This window comes from Oncorhynchus mykiss, chromosome 29 (assembly GCF_057628025.1).
Source record: "Oncorhynchus mykiss isolate SJ-2025 chromosome 29, ASM5762802v1, whole genome shotgun sequence".
Taxonomy (NCBI): Eukaryota; Metazoa; Chordata; class Actinopteri; order Salmoniformes; family Salmonidae; genus Oncorhynchus; species Oncorhynchus mykiss.
The window spans coordinates 30477501-30491673 of NC_143050.1; the positions used below are offsets into that span (position 1 = coordinate 30477501).

General features: G+C 46.8%; 1 protein-coding gene across 2 annotated transcripts in view; it reads left to right on the forward strand.

Annotated features, from left to right (window-relative positions):
• Window positions 1-10992, forward strand: part of sfswap (splicing factor SWAP) — a 122573-nt gene extending 111581 nt beyond the window's left edge. For both annotated transcript variants that reach the window (XM_036967198.2, XM_036967199.2), the window contains exons 15-18: window positions 1200-1340; window positions 1850-1996; window positions 4188-4260; window positions 10139-10992. In XM_036967198.2, the coding sequence (XP_036823093.2) occupies window positions 1200-1340; window positions 1850-1996; window positions 4188-4260; window positions 10139-10204 (427 nt within the window). In that variant the 3' untranslated portion in view covers window positions 10205-10992. The remainder of the gene's footprint in view (window positions 1-1199; window positions 1341-1849; window positions 1997-4187; window positions 4261-10138) is intronic.
• The last annotated feature ends 3181 nt before the right edge of the window (window positions 10993-14173 follow it).

The window sequence follows — 14173 nt, forward strand, 5'->3', positions numbered from 1 at the left end:
GCCCCCTATAGCCAAGGATGACCCGTCTGTTTGTGTTTATCCTTGAGCAAATTTGGCTTTTGTCCAACGGTCCACTGTGTCCCCAGCTGCAAAGTACTTTTTAAACGGCTCCATTAGATAGAATTTTCATCGGTGTGTGGCCAGTTTGTGCGTGTGCATTAAATGTGTGTATCTGTGCGAGAGTGTATCCAGACGTGCACGTACGCTAGTGTTCTCAAATAAACACTCATTTGTAGCTGGTGGGTGGGGGGGGGCATTTTAAATCAGGAGAAATTCAATTTAGTTTTTGTCACTTATTATTGCGAGAGTCATTTGGTGTCGTTATTGCCCTTGGCAGTGGGATGTGAAACGACTGAATCACCATGGTAATGGCTGTCCTATATTATATAGAGCTATGGCCCGGGGAGGACAGACAGGCAGGGGGATGAAGAGAGAGCGGAGGAGTGTGAGGGATGGGCCCGGCCTGTACACAGTTACATCTCGTTCATCTATCAGGGCTAATGTGGCGAGTATTGACCAGACCGGGGCAATGACTGCCACCCCAGTGAGTTAAACCACTCTGCAGACACTGACATTTACATAGTGGCCTTTACTACACAGATAAGGACCCTGGCTCTACCCCTCCTTACTTGTAGGATAAAAAGGAGTGAGCATAGCTGGCGCGACGGATGGGTAACATTATAAACCACTTTTGAAGTGAAAAGTGCTCAACTCTACTTTATAAGTGGATAACTCTATTTCGCATCTCTTTCCTCTGCCCTCTATCTCACTACGTTCACTAAGAGCAGCCCAGTGAACAGTACTCGGATTGGTAATGAAACTGAGAGGTGGCCACAGAGCACAGTAGTGGTCAGAGGGCTGGGGTGCATGGGACGTGGGAGGACGGGTCAGCCCCAGAGACCAGCTGCTGGTTTAAAGGAGTGTAAAAAGTTGGCAATTTCCCCTCTGCTTGAGTATTTCACACCCTCACTGGTTATTAGTTTCTCCTCAGTGCTCACCGCTAGAGAAAAGACAGAGTTTTGCCCCAGGCACTGCGGAATATACTGCATATTTAATTTCCTTGTGTTGTTTAGAGTTTTCCTCTCTGTCCTTCCTCTCTCTCTCTGTGTCCCCTCTTCTCACCTCTCTCTTTCTCTCTCGTACTCTCTCTCCCATCTCTGTGTTCATATTCGTCTCTCACGCCCTGTGTCTGTCTGCAGGTCTCGCTCCAAGTCCCCTGGGAGGAGGGACCGAAGGGCTCACTCGTCCGAGAGGAGACGTGAGGAGAGGGAGCGCTACGGCACTGCCGCCTATCGCGTTGGCATCAGCCCCGCTCTGCCCAGGAGGCACTCCAGATCCAGGTAGGGCTGCTGGGATCCGTGGAAAAGCGTGTAACGGTGAAACCATGGAAACAGTGGGTCAATGCTGTGAGGGAATGGCTTTTCTGTATTCACTGTAGCAGTTTGAGCCACAGCAGCCCTGTGAATGCATTATAGGCCTCCTCACTCACTGTCTCTCTGTATCACTCAATCCATTACTTCCTGAAAGGGTTTGGGGCAATTTCACCATGTACCGTGAGCTCCAAATGTATTGTGACAGTGACACTGATATTTGTGCGTAATGTAATGATATTTGTGCCTCTTAACATTCTCACGCGTCGTCATACAAGAAGTGCTATAATTTCTAAACGGTTCAGCCGATAGGGATGAAAATACCCTCAAATTAAAGCTGGCCGTCTGCACTTTAAGCTCATGGTCATTGTATCATTTCAAATCTAAAATACTGGAGTACAGAGCCATAACATTTGTCACTGTCCCAATACTCACTGTATCTCTATCCATCCCTGTCTCCCTCCCTCCCTGTCTCCCAGGTCCCCTCATGAGAAGAGGAAGAGGAAGAGTTCTAAGGGCAAGCTCCCAACCAAGGGCTCTTCCTGTTCCCCCTCCTCGTACCCCAGAGGAGCCAAGAAGTCCCCCAGCGCCTCCCCTCCCACCAGCCCCACTTCCAGCCTCTCCAGGTAAAGCACCCCACCTCACCAGGCTGTTTATGCACTACCTCTGGGAAGGAAGGAAGGAAGGAAGGAAGGAAGGACACGGCGTGCTACACTGAAGTGCTTTGGTTGAACATGTTACTCGATAATAGCACCTGACCAGGAATCCTTCATATCATTCAGTGCAGGCCATGCTAATGTAGGCTACCTATGAATGTATTTACATCGTCAAGTCTTTTGTCTGTAATGTTGGAACCCAGTAAGGCTAGCTGTCTCCTTTGGCGAATCAAATGAAACACCTGACCGAGCATATAATGCTGTGAATCAATGGCACTGTTGAGTTTGCCAGATGGCATACACACTCACCTGTACCCCAGAATGAGAATTAATCAGTGAAATATTATACTTTCTAAAGACAAACAAGGCTATCAAACTTTCCCATAAGAAATAATAGGATTTATCAAAGCTGATTAACCAGAATTATATTTTTAAAAACTCTTGAGTTTTCACAAGTGTTTTGCAGTCGTGTTCCTTGCCTTAGCTGCGTCGCAAATGGCACCCTATTCCCTGTTTAGTGCACTTCTTTTGACCGGGTCCTGTAAAGCTCTGGTCTAAAGTAGGGCACTATGTAGGGAGTAGGGGGCCATTTGGGATGTATATTAGTGTAAAGTAGTGCACTATGTAGGGAGCTGGGGCCATTTGGAACATAACCAGAGCGTTCTGAAGCTGACCTCTCTGAAGCTGAAGGATGGATTGGTTTGGCCAACATGACTGACCTGTTGAATGGAACATGAAATGTGTGGAAGCACAGAATCACGTCTGCTCAGATTGGGGGGGAGATATCTTTTGTATCCTAAATTATTTTCATTTGAATATGAATAAAACTTCTCTGAGGGGATATTGGAAAAACATTTTTTTGCATGGTCATTCTATTGGAAGTTGCAAGGAGCTCCCGCTGCTTTTGTGATTTATTTATTCGTTTTTCGGCTGTTCTTGTCATGTGTGTTCCGACGAGTGGAACTTTGATGAGCAACTTCTGTTTCTTGAGAAAGGGTCTCTCTCTCCCTCCTCTCTCTCTCTCACTCTTTCTGCTTGTCTGTCCAGTTTTACAACACTCAGCAGGCAGTCCCCATGAATATTGTATAAAGACCTTTCATATACACATCCTCTCTTTCATCCATCTCTCCCTCTCTCTCCCCCACCTTCTCTTTCTCTCTCCCACTCTCTCCCCCACCTTCTTTCTCTCTCCATCTCTTCCCCCACCTTCTCTTTCTCTCTCCCACTCTCTCCCCCACCTTCTCTTTCTCTCTCCCATTCTCTCCCCCACCTTTCTCTCTCCATCTCTCCCCCACCTTCTCTTTCTCTCTCCATCTCTCCCTATCTCTCTCTCTCTCCACCCACCTTCTCTTTCTCTTTCCACCCACCTTCTCTTTCTCTCTCTCCATCTCTCCCTATCTCTCTCTCCATCTCTCCCTATCTCTCTCTCCCCCCACCTTCTCTTTCTCTCGCCATCTCTCTCTACTCACCTTCTCTTTCTCTCTCCATCTCTCCCTATCTCTCTCTCCCCATCTTCTCTTTCTCTCTCCATCTCTCCCCCCACCTTCTCTTTCTCTCTCCATCTCTCCCTATCTCTCTCTCTCTCCCCCCACCTTCTCTTTCTCTCTCCATCTCTCCCTATCTCTCTCTCTCTCCCCCCACCTTCTATTTCTCTCTCCATCTCTCCCCCCACCTTCTCTTTCTCTCTCCATCTCTCCCTATCTCTCTCTCCTCCACCTTCTCTTTCTCTCTCCATCTCTCCCTATTTCTCTCTCCCACCTTCTCTCTCCATCTCTCCCCCCACCTTCTCTTTCTCTCTCCATCTCTCCCTATCTCTCTCTCCTCCACCTTCTCTTTCTCTCTCCATCTCTCCCTATTTCTCTCTCCCACCTTCTCTCTCCATCTCTCCCCCCACCTTCTCTTTCTCTCTCCATCTCTCCCTATCTCTCTCTCCTCCACCTTCTCTTTCTCTCTCCATCTCTCCCTATCTCTCTCTCCCACCTTCTCTCTCCATCTCTCCCTATCTCTCTCTCCCACCTTTTCTTTCTCTCTCTCTTTGCCCCTCTCTCTCCCTCTCTCCTTTCCCCTTTCTCTCCCTCTCTCTTTGCCCCTCTCTCCTTTCCCCTCTCTCTCCCTCTCTATTCGCCCCATTCTTTGTCTCTCTCTCTCTCTCTCTTTTCAGGGACGGCTCGCAGGAGAAAGAGAAACAAGTGTCCACAGCCATCGTCTCCTCCATGCAGTCCAAAATCACTCAGGTATCTGCCTCTTCTTCACTCTCTCACTGTATGTACGTTAACATGGGCCCATACCTGCCTCTTCTTCACTCTCTCACTGTATGAACGTTAACAGGGGCCCATATTCACAAAGTTTTTCAGACTATGAGTGCTGATCGAGGATGAGGACCCATCTGTCCATATAATCTTATTCGAAGGGAAAAGCACAAAGCAAAGCGGTTCAGAATCATTGTTCGCTGAGACACACGTATAGGGGCTGTGGTTCCAAGGACAGTCCAGCCCTCGTGGCAGCCGTATTATACAGAACACACTGCTCAGAGATTTCGATTCGCTGATCCCAGCAGCGATTACATGTTTCCATCGTCCAGCTCTGTGGGCTCAGAGCAGCTGATCTCTGTCCTCGGGTCACATTTGGCATCCCTCCTCTGTGGTCATTGAAGTGCACATGGAAATTTTTTATTTGTTGTGTTTCGCTCCCTGTCCTGGTGTTTCTGTCTCTCTCTCTCTCTCTCTCTCTCTCTCTCTCTCTCACTTTTCTCCTGTCTTTGTGCCGCAACGGCAGCTGACAACTAATTTACATTACAGAAGCGTTAATCTCCACGAGAGCGAAAAAGAGGATCAACTCTTCCCCAAAAGTCCTGAATTTGACATATCTCTGTCCTGTCTCTGTCTCTGGGTAGGATCACACTTCCTGTTCAGCAACTGGGCTATGAGTCAGGAACAGGTAGTTTGTTATATTGGTAGTCTACGGGCGAAACCATACTGTAAAGGAGACCATTAGAGAGATCTATTGGAGTTTTATCAGCGTAGGTTTGAAATCACTTAAAAGCTTAAATACCAGCAGGGGGTGTGCAGACCCATGTGTTTCAATTTCATGTTGAAATGCTGCTTCCTTCGGTGGGATCTTTTAACCACCTCACACCTGTTGTACCACTTAATAAATACGCTGATCAATCCATATGGAATCCTCACGTTTGCTCTATGGTTTATTCCATGTCTTACTTTCAGGCTGTGAGAACATTCCTTCTCCAATTGCACGAATGTCTGTCTTGGCGCATATCACAAAGTCATGCCTTCGCTGAACCCCTTTAGAGGTTCGAGCCCCTGTCCTCTCCATCTGATGTTATGCATCAGTCCTGACTCATGAGGACCCTGCTGGGTCTGATAGATAGAGAGACCACCTCACAGCCTTTTGATTAGAACCAGCCCTGTCTGCCGGGGAGAATGCTGCGTTCATGCCCTGTCTGGATCAGCACTCGTGAGTGCTCATAAGAATTTGAGCCTCTACATGGTGCCAGGCTTTGAGTGTGCTTTGGGGACCGTGTGTGTGCTTGCGTGTGCTTTCCTGCGTGGATTTTTTTAATTGTATTTATTTCACCTTTATTTAATGAGGTAGGCTAGTTGAGAACAAGTTCTCATTTACAACTGCGACCTGGCCAAGATAAAGCATAGCAGTGTGAACAGACAACAACACAGTTACACATGGAGTAAACAATTAACAAGTCAATAACACAGTGGAAAAAAAAAAAAAAAGAGTCTATATACGTTGTGTGCAAAAGGCATGAGAAGGTAGGTGAATAATTACAATTTTCCAGATTAACACTGGAGTGATAAATGATCAGATGGTCATGTGCAGGTAGAGATACTGGTGTGCAAAAGCGCAGAAAATTAAATAAATATAAACAGTATGGGGATGAGGTAGGTCAATTGGGTGGGCTATTTACAGATGGACTATGTACAGCTGCAGCGATCGGTTAGCTGCTCAGATAGCAGATGTTTGAAGTTGGTGAGGGAGATAAAAGTCTCCAACTTCAACGATTTTTGCAATTCGTTCCAGTCACAGGCAGCAGAGAACTGGAAGGCAGCCAAATGAGGTGTTGGCTTTAGGGATGATCAGTGAGATACACCTGCTGGAGCGCGTGCTACGGGTGGGTGTTGCCATCGTGACCAGTGAACTGAGATAAGGCGGAGCTTTACCCAGCATGGACTTGTAGATGACCTGGAGCCAGTGGGTCTGGCGACGAATATGTAGTGAGGGCCAGCCGAATAGAGCATACAAGACACAGTGGTGGGTGGTATAAGGTGCTTTAGTAACAAAACGGATGGCACTGTGATAAACTGCATCCAGTTTGCTGAGTAGAGTATTGGAAGCTATTTTGTAGATGACATCGCCGAAGTCGGATCGGTAGGATAGTCAGTTTTACTAGGGTAAGTTTGGCGGCGTGAGTGAAGGAGGCTTTGTTGCGGAATAGAAAGCCGACTCTAGATTTGATTTTAGATATTCTCTTCCTGTGTGTTTTCCTGTGTGGATTTTCTCTTCCTGTGTGTTTTCCTTTGCATGTTTGAGTCGATGGTCACTAATCACTCCATCCCCAAAACACCCTGTTAATTCTGATGTGGTGTGTAAGAAGGGTGATGTCTTTGTGTGTGTGTTTAAGGTGATGTATGAGCTGAGCGACATGTCAGCAGTGTGATTTACAGGGGGGGGTCGGGTCAGAGTGGCCTGTGTATTGTGGACAGAGAGAGCGAGACGCATAGGTCATATGAGTGGGTTAGGGAAATAGGGGAGGAAGGAGGAAAAGAGGGCATGGGAGAGAGTGGTTGAAACCTCTCCCTGGTCCTGCTCTGTATGAGGAAGTTTTCTGGAGGAGGATCTGAGGCACACAGTGAAAGTAAAGCTGACATCACCCAGCCATCTCTGAATGAAAATACCAGAGTAGCAGCACTGCTGTTTGGAACACCCACATTAGTTTTGTGCTCAGACATACTGTACGTACATCGTCCCTGGCCACTTAATGAACTGCCAGCCCCATCGGCGTGATGACTTTGGTTCATGATGATGCACTCAACAAATGTCATGTACTTTTGTTCATTGGAATAGCATTTTGGGGTGAATTCTGTACTCTGTTTTTCCTTCATTACGGAAGCTGTCTGAATGCGCTGTGTGGCTGGGGATGGGCTGTTTTTTAGAGAGAGAGCATAGAGTGTTCCCTCCATTACAGGGTATTAGTCTGGTCTGCAGTCAGGAGAGGACCAGAGAGACACTGATAGAGTCAGCCTGACTGGCTGGTGGAGGCAGCCTGACTTGACTGGCTGGTGGAGGCAGCCTGACTTGACTGGCTGGTGGAGGCAGCCTGACTTGACTGGCTGGTGGAGGCAGCCTGACTTGACTGGCTGGTGGAGGCAGCCTGACTTGACTGGCTGGTGGAGGCAGCCTGACTTGACCGGCTGGTGGAGGCAGCCTGACTTGACCGGCTGGTGGAGGCAGCCTGACTTGACCGGCTGGTGGAGGCAGCCTGACTTGACCGGCTGGTGGAGGCAGCCTGACTTGACCGGCTGGTGGAGGCAGCCAGTCGTTAAGATCGAGAAACGTATTGACCGAGATGGACACATTCAGAGTTAGAAGAGACTAACATACAGGCTTGTAGAGATTCAAATAATGGAACGGTAGAGAGAATGGGACATGGACCGAGGCTAGATAACGACCCTTGACATGTAAAAATCAATACAGTGACCGTGGCAAAGAATAGAGACCACTGAAGCTGTAGAAAACACCACAGTAACTCACCTCCATAGTGGACCTTGATGTGTAGAATTAATGCACCTTAATGTGTAGAATTCAGTCCAAAGAGAATGACTGCGGTGTAGGAGTGTCTCCAAATGGACTGACGGTAGTGAATGAAGGAATCTGATGGTGTAAACGAGTGAGTGGGTTTTGGCTGCAGCGGAGGCAGAGTGGTCCTGCCTGCAGCTATAGCCCATCTCTGTGAACGGTCTACAGTTGCCAGTGAGTGAGCTGGTATTTGGAGCGGAGCCACTCTGCTGTCTGGCCACGGGCCCCGATGTATGTAAGAGGAGCTGTTCCTCATTACAAACTGACCAGATGGACCTCTCGCTGCCGCACACACGTTTTACCCCTGGCACACAATCTGTGATCCCTCTATCACATACAATGTCCCTCACCGCTCCCATACTCACTCCCCTTACACTTCACACTGATTAAAGTGTCAGCGTCCCTTCCTCTCTCTTTCGTTCACAAGGCTCTGGAAGCCAGTCCACTCGTCCCCCTCTCGTCCTTGATACTGTAATGTGAGCTCTTGTGCTCTGCCTCCCCTCGTCTCCTCTTCTTTTCATTCTCCTCCGAGAGCTTGCCTGCTCTGCCAGCTCTGTCTGCTTTCTCTGCCACTCCTGAGGGATCCTCCTCTCTCTGCCTCCTCTCACTCAGCACTCTCTCACTCATCCCCAGGCTCGTGATGAACCTTTCTCCCTCTCTCTCTGCTCATGGAGCCCATTCATTCTCCCAGCACTGCTGGAGGTGAGAGGTGGTTGGTGTGAGGCTGCGCTCTCCTTCTGGGGACTGTGCCGGTTGGTGAGACGGTCCTCTACAGAAAAGGGTTTCTCTATGCTCCTTTTAGACCTTGTCTGCATCCGAAATCTCAGTGCCAGGCTCAGCTATGGGTGACCGTGTGTGTGCTTCCGTTTTCCTGTGTGTATTTTGTCTTCGTGTGTTTACTTTGCATGTGTGAGTCGGCGTTCACGAACCACTCCATCCCCAAAACACCTATGTTAATTCCGACGTGATCTTGTGGGTGCGCATGCACATGACATGTTGTGACAGCAGCTTGTCAGCGGTGTGATTAGGGCTGTTAATTACAGTACGCTGACAGAAGAGCTGATGGCTAGCCAGTACCAGGGTAGTATAGGGCAGAGTAGGACATTATCCAGGCTTAGCAGGACTTGATCCAGGCTTAGCCCTCCTCTTTCTCCTGATGCCAAAGATCAAAGTGCTCTTAGTCAGAAACATCCCCCTGGAGGACTCTATGGACCCCTTCCAACCACATTGCCAGGCTCCCTCTTTCCTGCTGTCTTTTACACACCCTTTACTCGTTCTCTCAGACTCTCTCTGACTCGTACGCTTGTCTTTGACACTTTCCCGCCTTCTCTTACACTCACACGTACTTAAAACACAGATCTCTCATCAGTACGCAGAGTCAGGCGCTAGACGTCCCTGAGAGAGAGACACTTAGAGGCTTCAGGACCAGCCCTGTCTAAAGCCCCACTCTCACATAATTTACCTCCGACATTAACTCCATTATTCATAACGCCTTTTTGTTTGTCCCTCTATCTCAAATTCCTGCACCTCCTTCCCGCTGTTTTAACAGTGGCTGGCCAGGTTGTACTCCCCTCAACGACCCAGACCACCACCACTGCTTTCACTCTGATGTGTCCCTCCGTCTCTCTGTGCGTGTGCTCTTGCTTTCTCACTCGGGAGTTTGTTTTACGACTGATATGGAGCAGGGCTTTATTTGACGTTGTGGCTCAATATCTCCGTCAGCCACAGGAGAAGGAGGAGGGGGAGAACAGCCGGAGAAGAGGAGGAGACATAGCGATAGACAATACATGCCCCACATCACCCCTGAGCAAGGAGAAGCTTCTATGACAAGTGGCCTGTTCAGCGGCTTGATTATCTCCCCTATTTGATGTGTATTCTCCGGGTTGGATTGTGTTCAGATTGGGACTGCTTACCTAATAAGGAGTGGATCTGAGGGCCTTCTGTTGCAGGGAGGAGAGAAGCCATCCCACAGCCCACTGTCATAAATAGTCAGGAATACATTAAGCTGTCCTAGTTGAAAGATAACCCCAGGGAGAGGCAGGGAGGAAGATTTGTGTTTGTGTTGAATTGTGATGGTGGGGGAATGCTCTCTGAGAGAGTAGACAATTTTGCGTGCATCAGTATTTGATCCAGATTATATGACTGTAGGCTTCTTAATCAAGACGTTTCCTCTGGTCCTCATTATTGGTCTTTTATATGGCACACTCTCACTCACTCTTTCCCCTCCCTCTCCTTGTGTCTGTTTCTCTCTCTCCTCTCATCCCCCTCTCCCCTTCTCCTTTTCAGGATCTGATGGCCAAAGTACGTGCCATGCTGGCTTCCTCGAAGACCTCCCAGCCCAACACTCCCTGAAGAGGCGTGGCTTTCTAGCAGCTGGTTGGAAAAGGGGTGGAGCTTTACCACGTCTGCCTCTCCATGACGACAGCCTCCAGCTAAAGGCCCTCGGCCAGTCAGCAGGCAGAGTCTTTGCGCGCAACCGCGTTTTGCCTCTTCAGCTTTTATCTTCCTCTCATTTTTTTTATTTGACTTTGATACTTAATTGGTTGAGTTTATCTACAGTGTATTCTGAACGGCAGTAGATGTAAAGGATTTTCTGCAACTGAGAGCAGTGTAGATTAGCTCCTAAATCAACTAAATGGGTCTGTTCTACCTGTCGAGAGAGAGCCTGCGTCACAGCAATGGTCACGTAGCCTGAGAAAGTTTGGACACCTCTGTTCCCGACATATGTTATTCACACGAATAAAGACAACAGAGCATCAAAGCGCGGAAATAATTCATGCAGAACCTTGCATCTTTCAACAACGACAAAAATATATAATTTTCTGGAAAGTGATGGAGATCGTTGCGACATAATTGCTCAGCTGCCAGAGGGCCTAAAGCATATCCTTCTGTGAAGGATTGTTACGTTTATTTCTTTCTCACACTTTCTCTCTCCTTCTCCTTTTGTTTTCCTCTTTCTCTCCATTGCTCTTTCTCTTACTTTGCCAGGTCAGTTTTAAGGCTGGGGTCTTTGGTTGTCAGTCCCTGTTGTCACTCAGTTCCAGTGTGTGGTCTTCAATTTGTGTTTCTAAGTTTGTACAGGGCTGATTGGGAGTCTGCTTTCTAACACAAACTATCAATAAAGTTTGAACGATGATGTAGCACGGTGTTGTGTTCTTCATGGTTGGAGACTGGCTGGTACAGAAAGGCCAGGGGTCAGCTTCCCACTCATTTTAAATCAATTCATCTCGATAATGAATTATTGGTCAGAAATTAATGAGCATATAATGCCATAACATAAATAGATGAAATAAATATACACTCAAATGCTCCCTCTTTTAAGGACAAAGCAGACCATGCGGACGAACGGTTAACAGCGGAGCCAGCGGGGAGCCATCTTATCGCCTCTGATTACAGAACATCAAGCTTCTTTTTATTGCCAGACGATTAAATGTTTAATTGCCACATTCGTCGCCACCTAGCATGTGAACTACTGCGCATGGCCGATGTTCGGTATGGTGTCTTTTCCTTTAGTACCTTTTTAAGCTAAAGCCCACGGTTTAGACTGTCGGTGGCTGAAGAACGGGTTAGACTGTCGGTGGCTGAAGAACGGGTTAGACTGTCGGTGGCTGAAGAACGGGTTAGACTGTCGGTGGCTGAAGAACGGGTTAGACTGTCGGTGGCTGAAGAACGGGTTAGACTGTCGGTGGCTGAAGAACGGGTTAGACTGTCGGTGGCTGAAGAACGGGTTAGACTGTCGGTGGCTGAAGAACGGTTTAGACTGTCGGTGGCTGAAGAACGGTTTAGACTGTCGGTGGCTGAAGAACGGGTTAGACTGTCGGTGGCTGAAGAACGGGTTAGACTGTCCAGTTATTCGGGTATACAGTGGTTACCAGGGCATAAATAATGAGGGAGCAGTCTCATGTTCAGAGCACAGGGACACTCCTTTCTGTCTCTCTCTCACACACACATGCATCTGAGCAGGTTTATCGTGCCAGCCCTGGGATGACGGACCAGATCTGTGTGTCCCAGCAGGGGACAGAGCTTGGGGCCGTGTCTGTCACGCTCTACTGTGTCATCATCCCACTGAGGCCCTGGCCCAGCCTCACACACACACACACAGCAGCAACAGTATATACATACACTATTTATCCACTGTCATTTTAACTATACACACTGTATTCATCCACTGTCATTCTGACTACACGCACTGTATTCATCCACTGTCATTCTGACTATACGCACTGTATTCATCCACTGTCATTCTGACTATACACACTGTCATTCTGACTATACACACTGTATTCATCCACTGTCATTCTGACTATACGCACTGTATTCATCCACTGTCATTCTGACTATACGAACTGTATTCATCCACTGTCATTCTGACTATACGCACTGTATTCATCCACTGTCATTCTGACTATACGCACTGTATTCATCCACTGTCATTCTGACTATACGCACTGTATTCATCCACTGTCATTCTGACTATACGCACTGTATTCATCCACTGTCATTCTGACTATACGCACTGTATTCATCCACTGTCATTCTGACTACACATCCACTGTCATTCTGACTATACACACTGTATTCATCCACTGTCATTCTGACTACACATCCACTGTCATTCTGACTATACACACTGTATTCATCCACTGTCATTCTGACTATACGCACTGTATTCATCCACTGTCATTCTGACTATACGAACTGTATTCATCCACTGTCATTCTGACTACACATCCACTGTCATTCTGACTATACACACTGTATTCATCCACTGTCATTCTGACTACACATCCACTGTCATTCTGACTATACGCACTGTATTCATCCACTGTCATTCTGACTATACGAACTGTATTCATCCACTGTCATTCTGACTATACGCACTGTATTCATCCACTGTCATTCTGACTACACATCCACTGTCATTCTGACTATACACACTGTATTCATCCACTGTCATTCTGACTACACATCCACTGTCATTCTGACTATACGCACTGTATTCATCCACTGTCATTTTAACTATACACACTGTATTCATCCACTGTCATTCTGACTATACACACTGTATTCATCCACTGTCATTCTGACTATACGAACTGTATTCATCCACTGTCATTCTGACTATACACACTGTATTCATCCACTGTCATTCTGACTATACACACTGTATTCATCCACTGTCATTCTGACTAGACGCATCCACTGTCATTCTGACTATACGCACTGTATTCATCCACTGTCATTCTGACTATACACACTGTATTCATCCACTGTCATTCTGACTATACACACTGTATTCATCCACTGTCATTCTGACTATACACACTGTATTCATCCACTGTCATTCTGACTATACGCACTGTATTCATCCACTGTCATTCTGACTATACACACTGTATTCATCCACTGTCATTCTGACTATACACACTGTATTCATCCACTGTCATTCTGACTATACACACTGTATTCATCCACTGTCATTCTGACTATACGCACTGTATTCATCCACTGTCATTCTGACTATACACACTGTATTCATCCACTGTCATTCTGACTATACACACTGTATTCATCCACTGTCATTCTGACTATACGCACTGTATTCATCCACTGTCATTCTGACTATACACACTGTATTCATCCACTGTCATTCTGACTATACACACTGTATTCATCCACTGTCATTCTGACTATACACACTGTATTCATCCACTGTCATTCTGACTATACACACTGTATTCATCCACTGTCATTCTGACTATACACACTGTATTCATCCACTGTCATTCTGACTATACACACTGTATTCATCCACTGTCATTCTGACTATACACACTGTATTCATCCACTGTCATTCTGACTATACGCACTGTATTCATCCACTCTGTCTTTTGTTCACTCACTCCTTGAAATTGCATGTCCCCTTGGTTTTCCTTGGCGTCATTATTCGAATTGAGGGGGAAATATTGCTGACCTTTAACAAAAAGCTTTAGCAGTTTAATACTGCTGGAAGCAAACAATGTTTTGCAGCCGGTCTGCTTTATTCCCAGTACAATGGGGCTTTGTGGCGTATGGCACATACTGAGAGGTTTTTATCGATGATTTGCCTTTTCAGCACAGCTAATTATTAATTTCACTCTATTTTCTGTACTCTTACCGACTAATGCACAATGGTCTAATTACAACAGTTAAGACATCTGCGCCAAACATTTTTCCTAGTGGAAATCGAAGGCGTTTATAAAAGAACAGGTTGTCTGCCTATGATTGCATCAATCACTGAAATAAAGGTGTATTACTCTATACAGAATGTATGAGCTGACT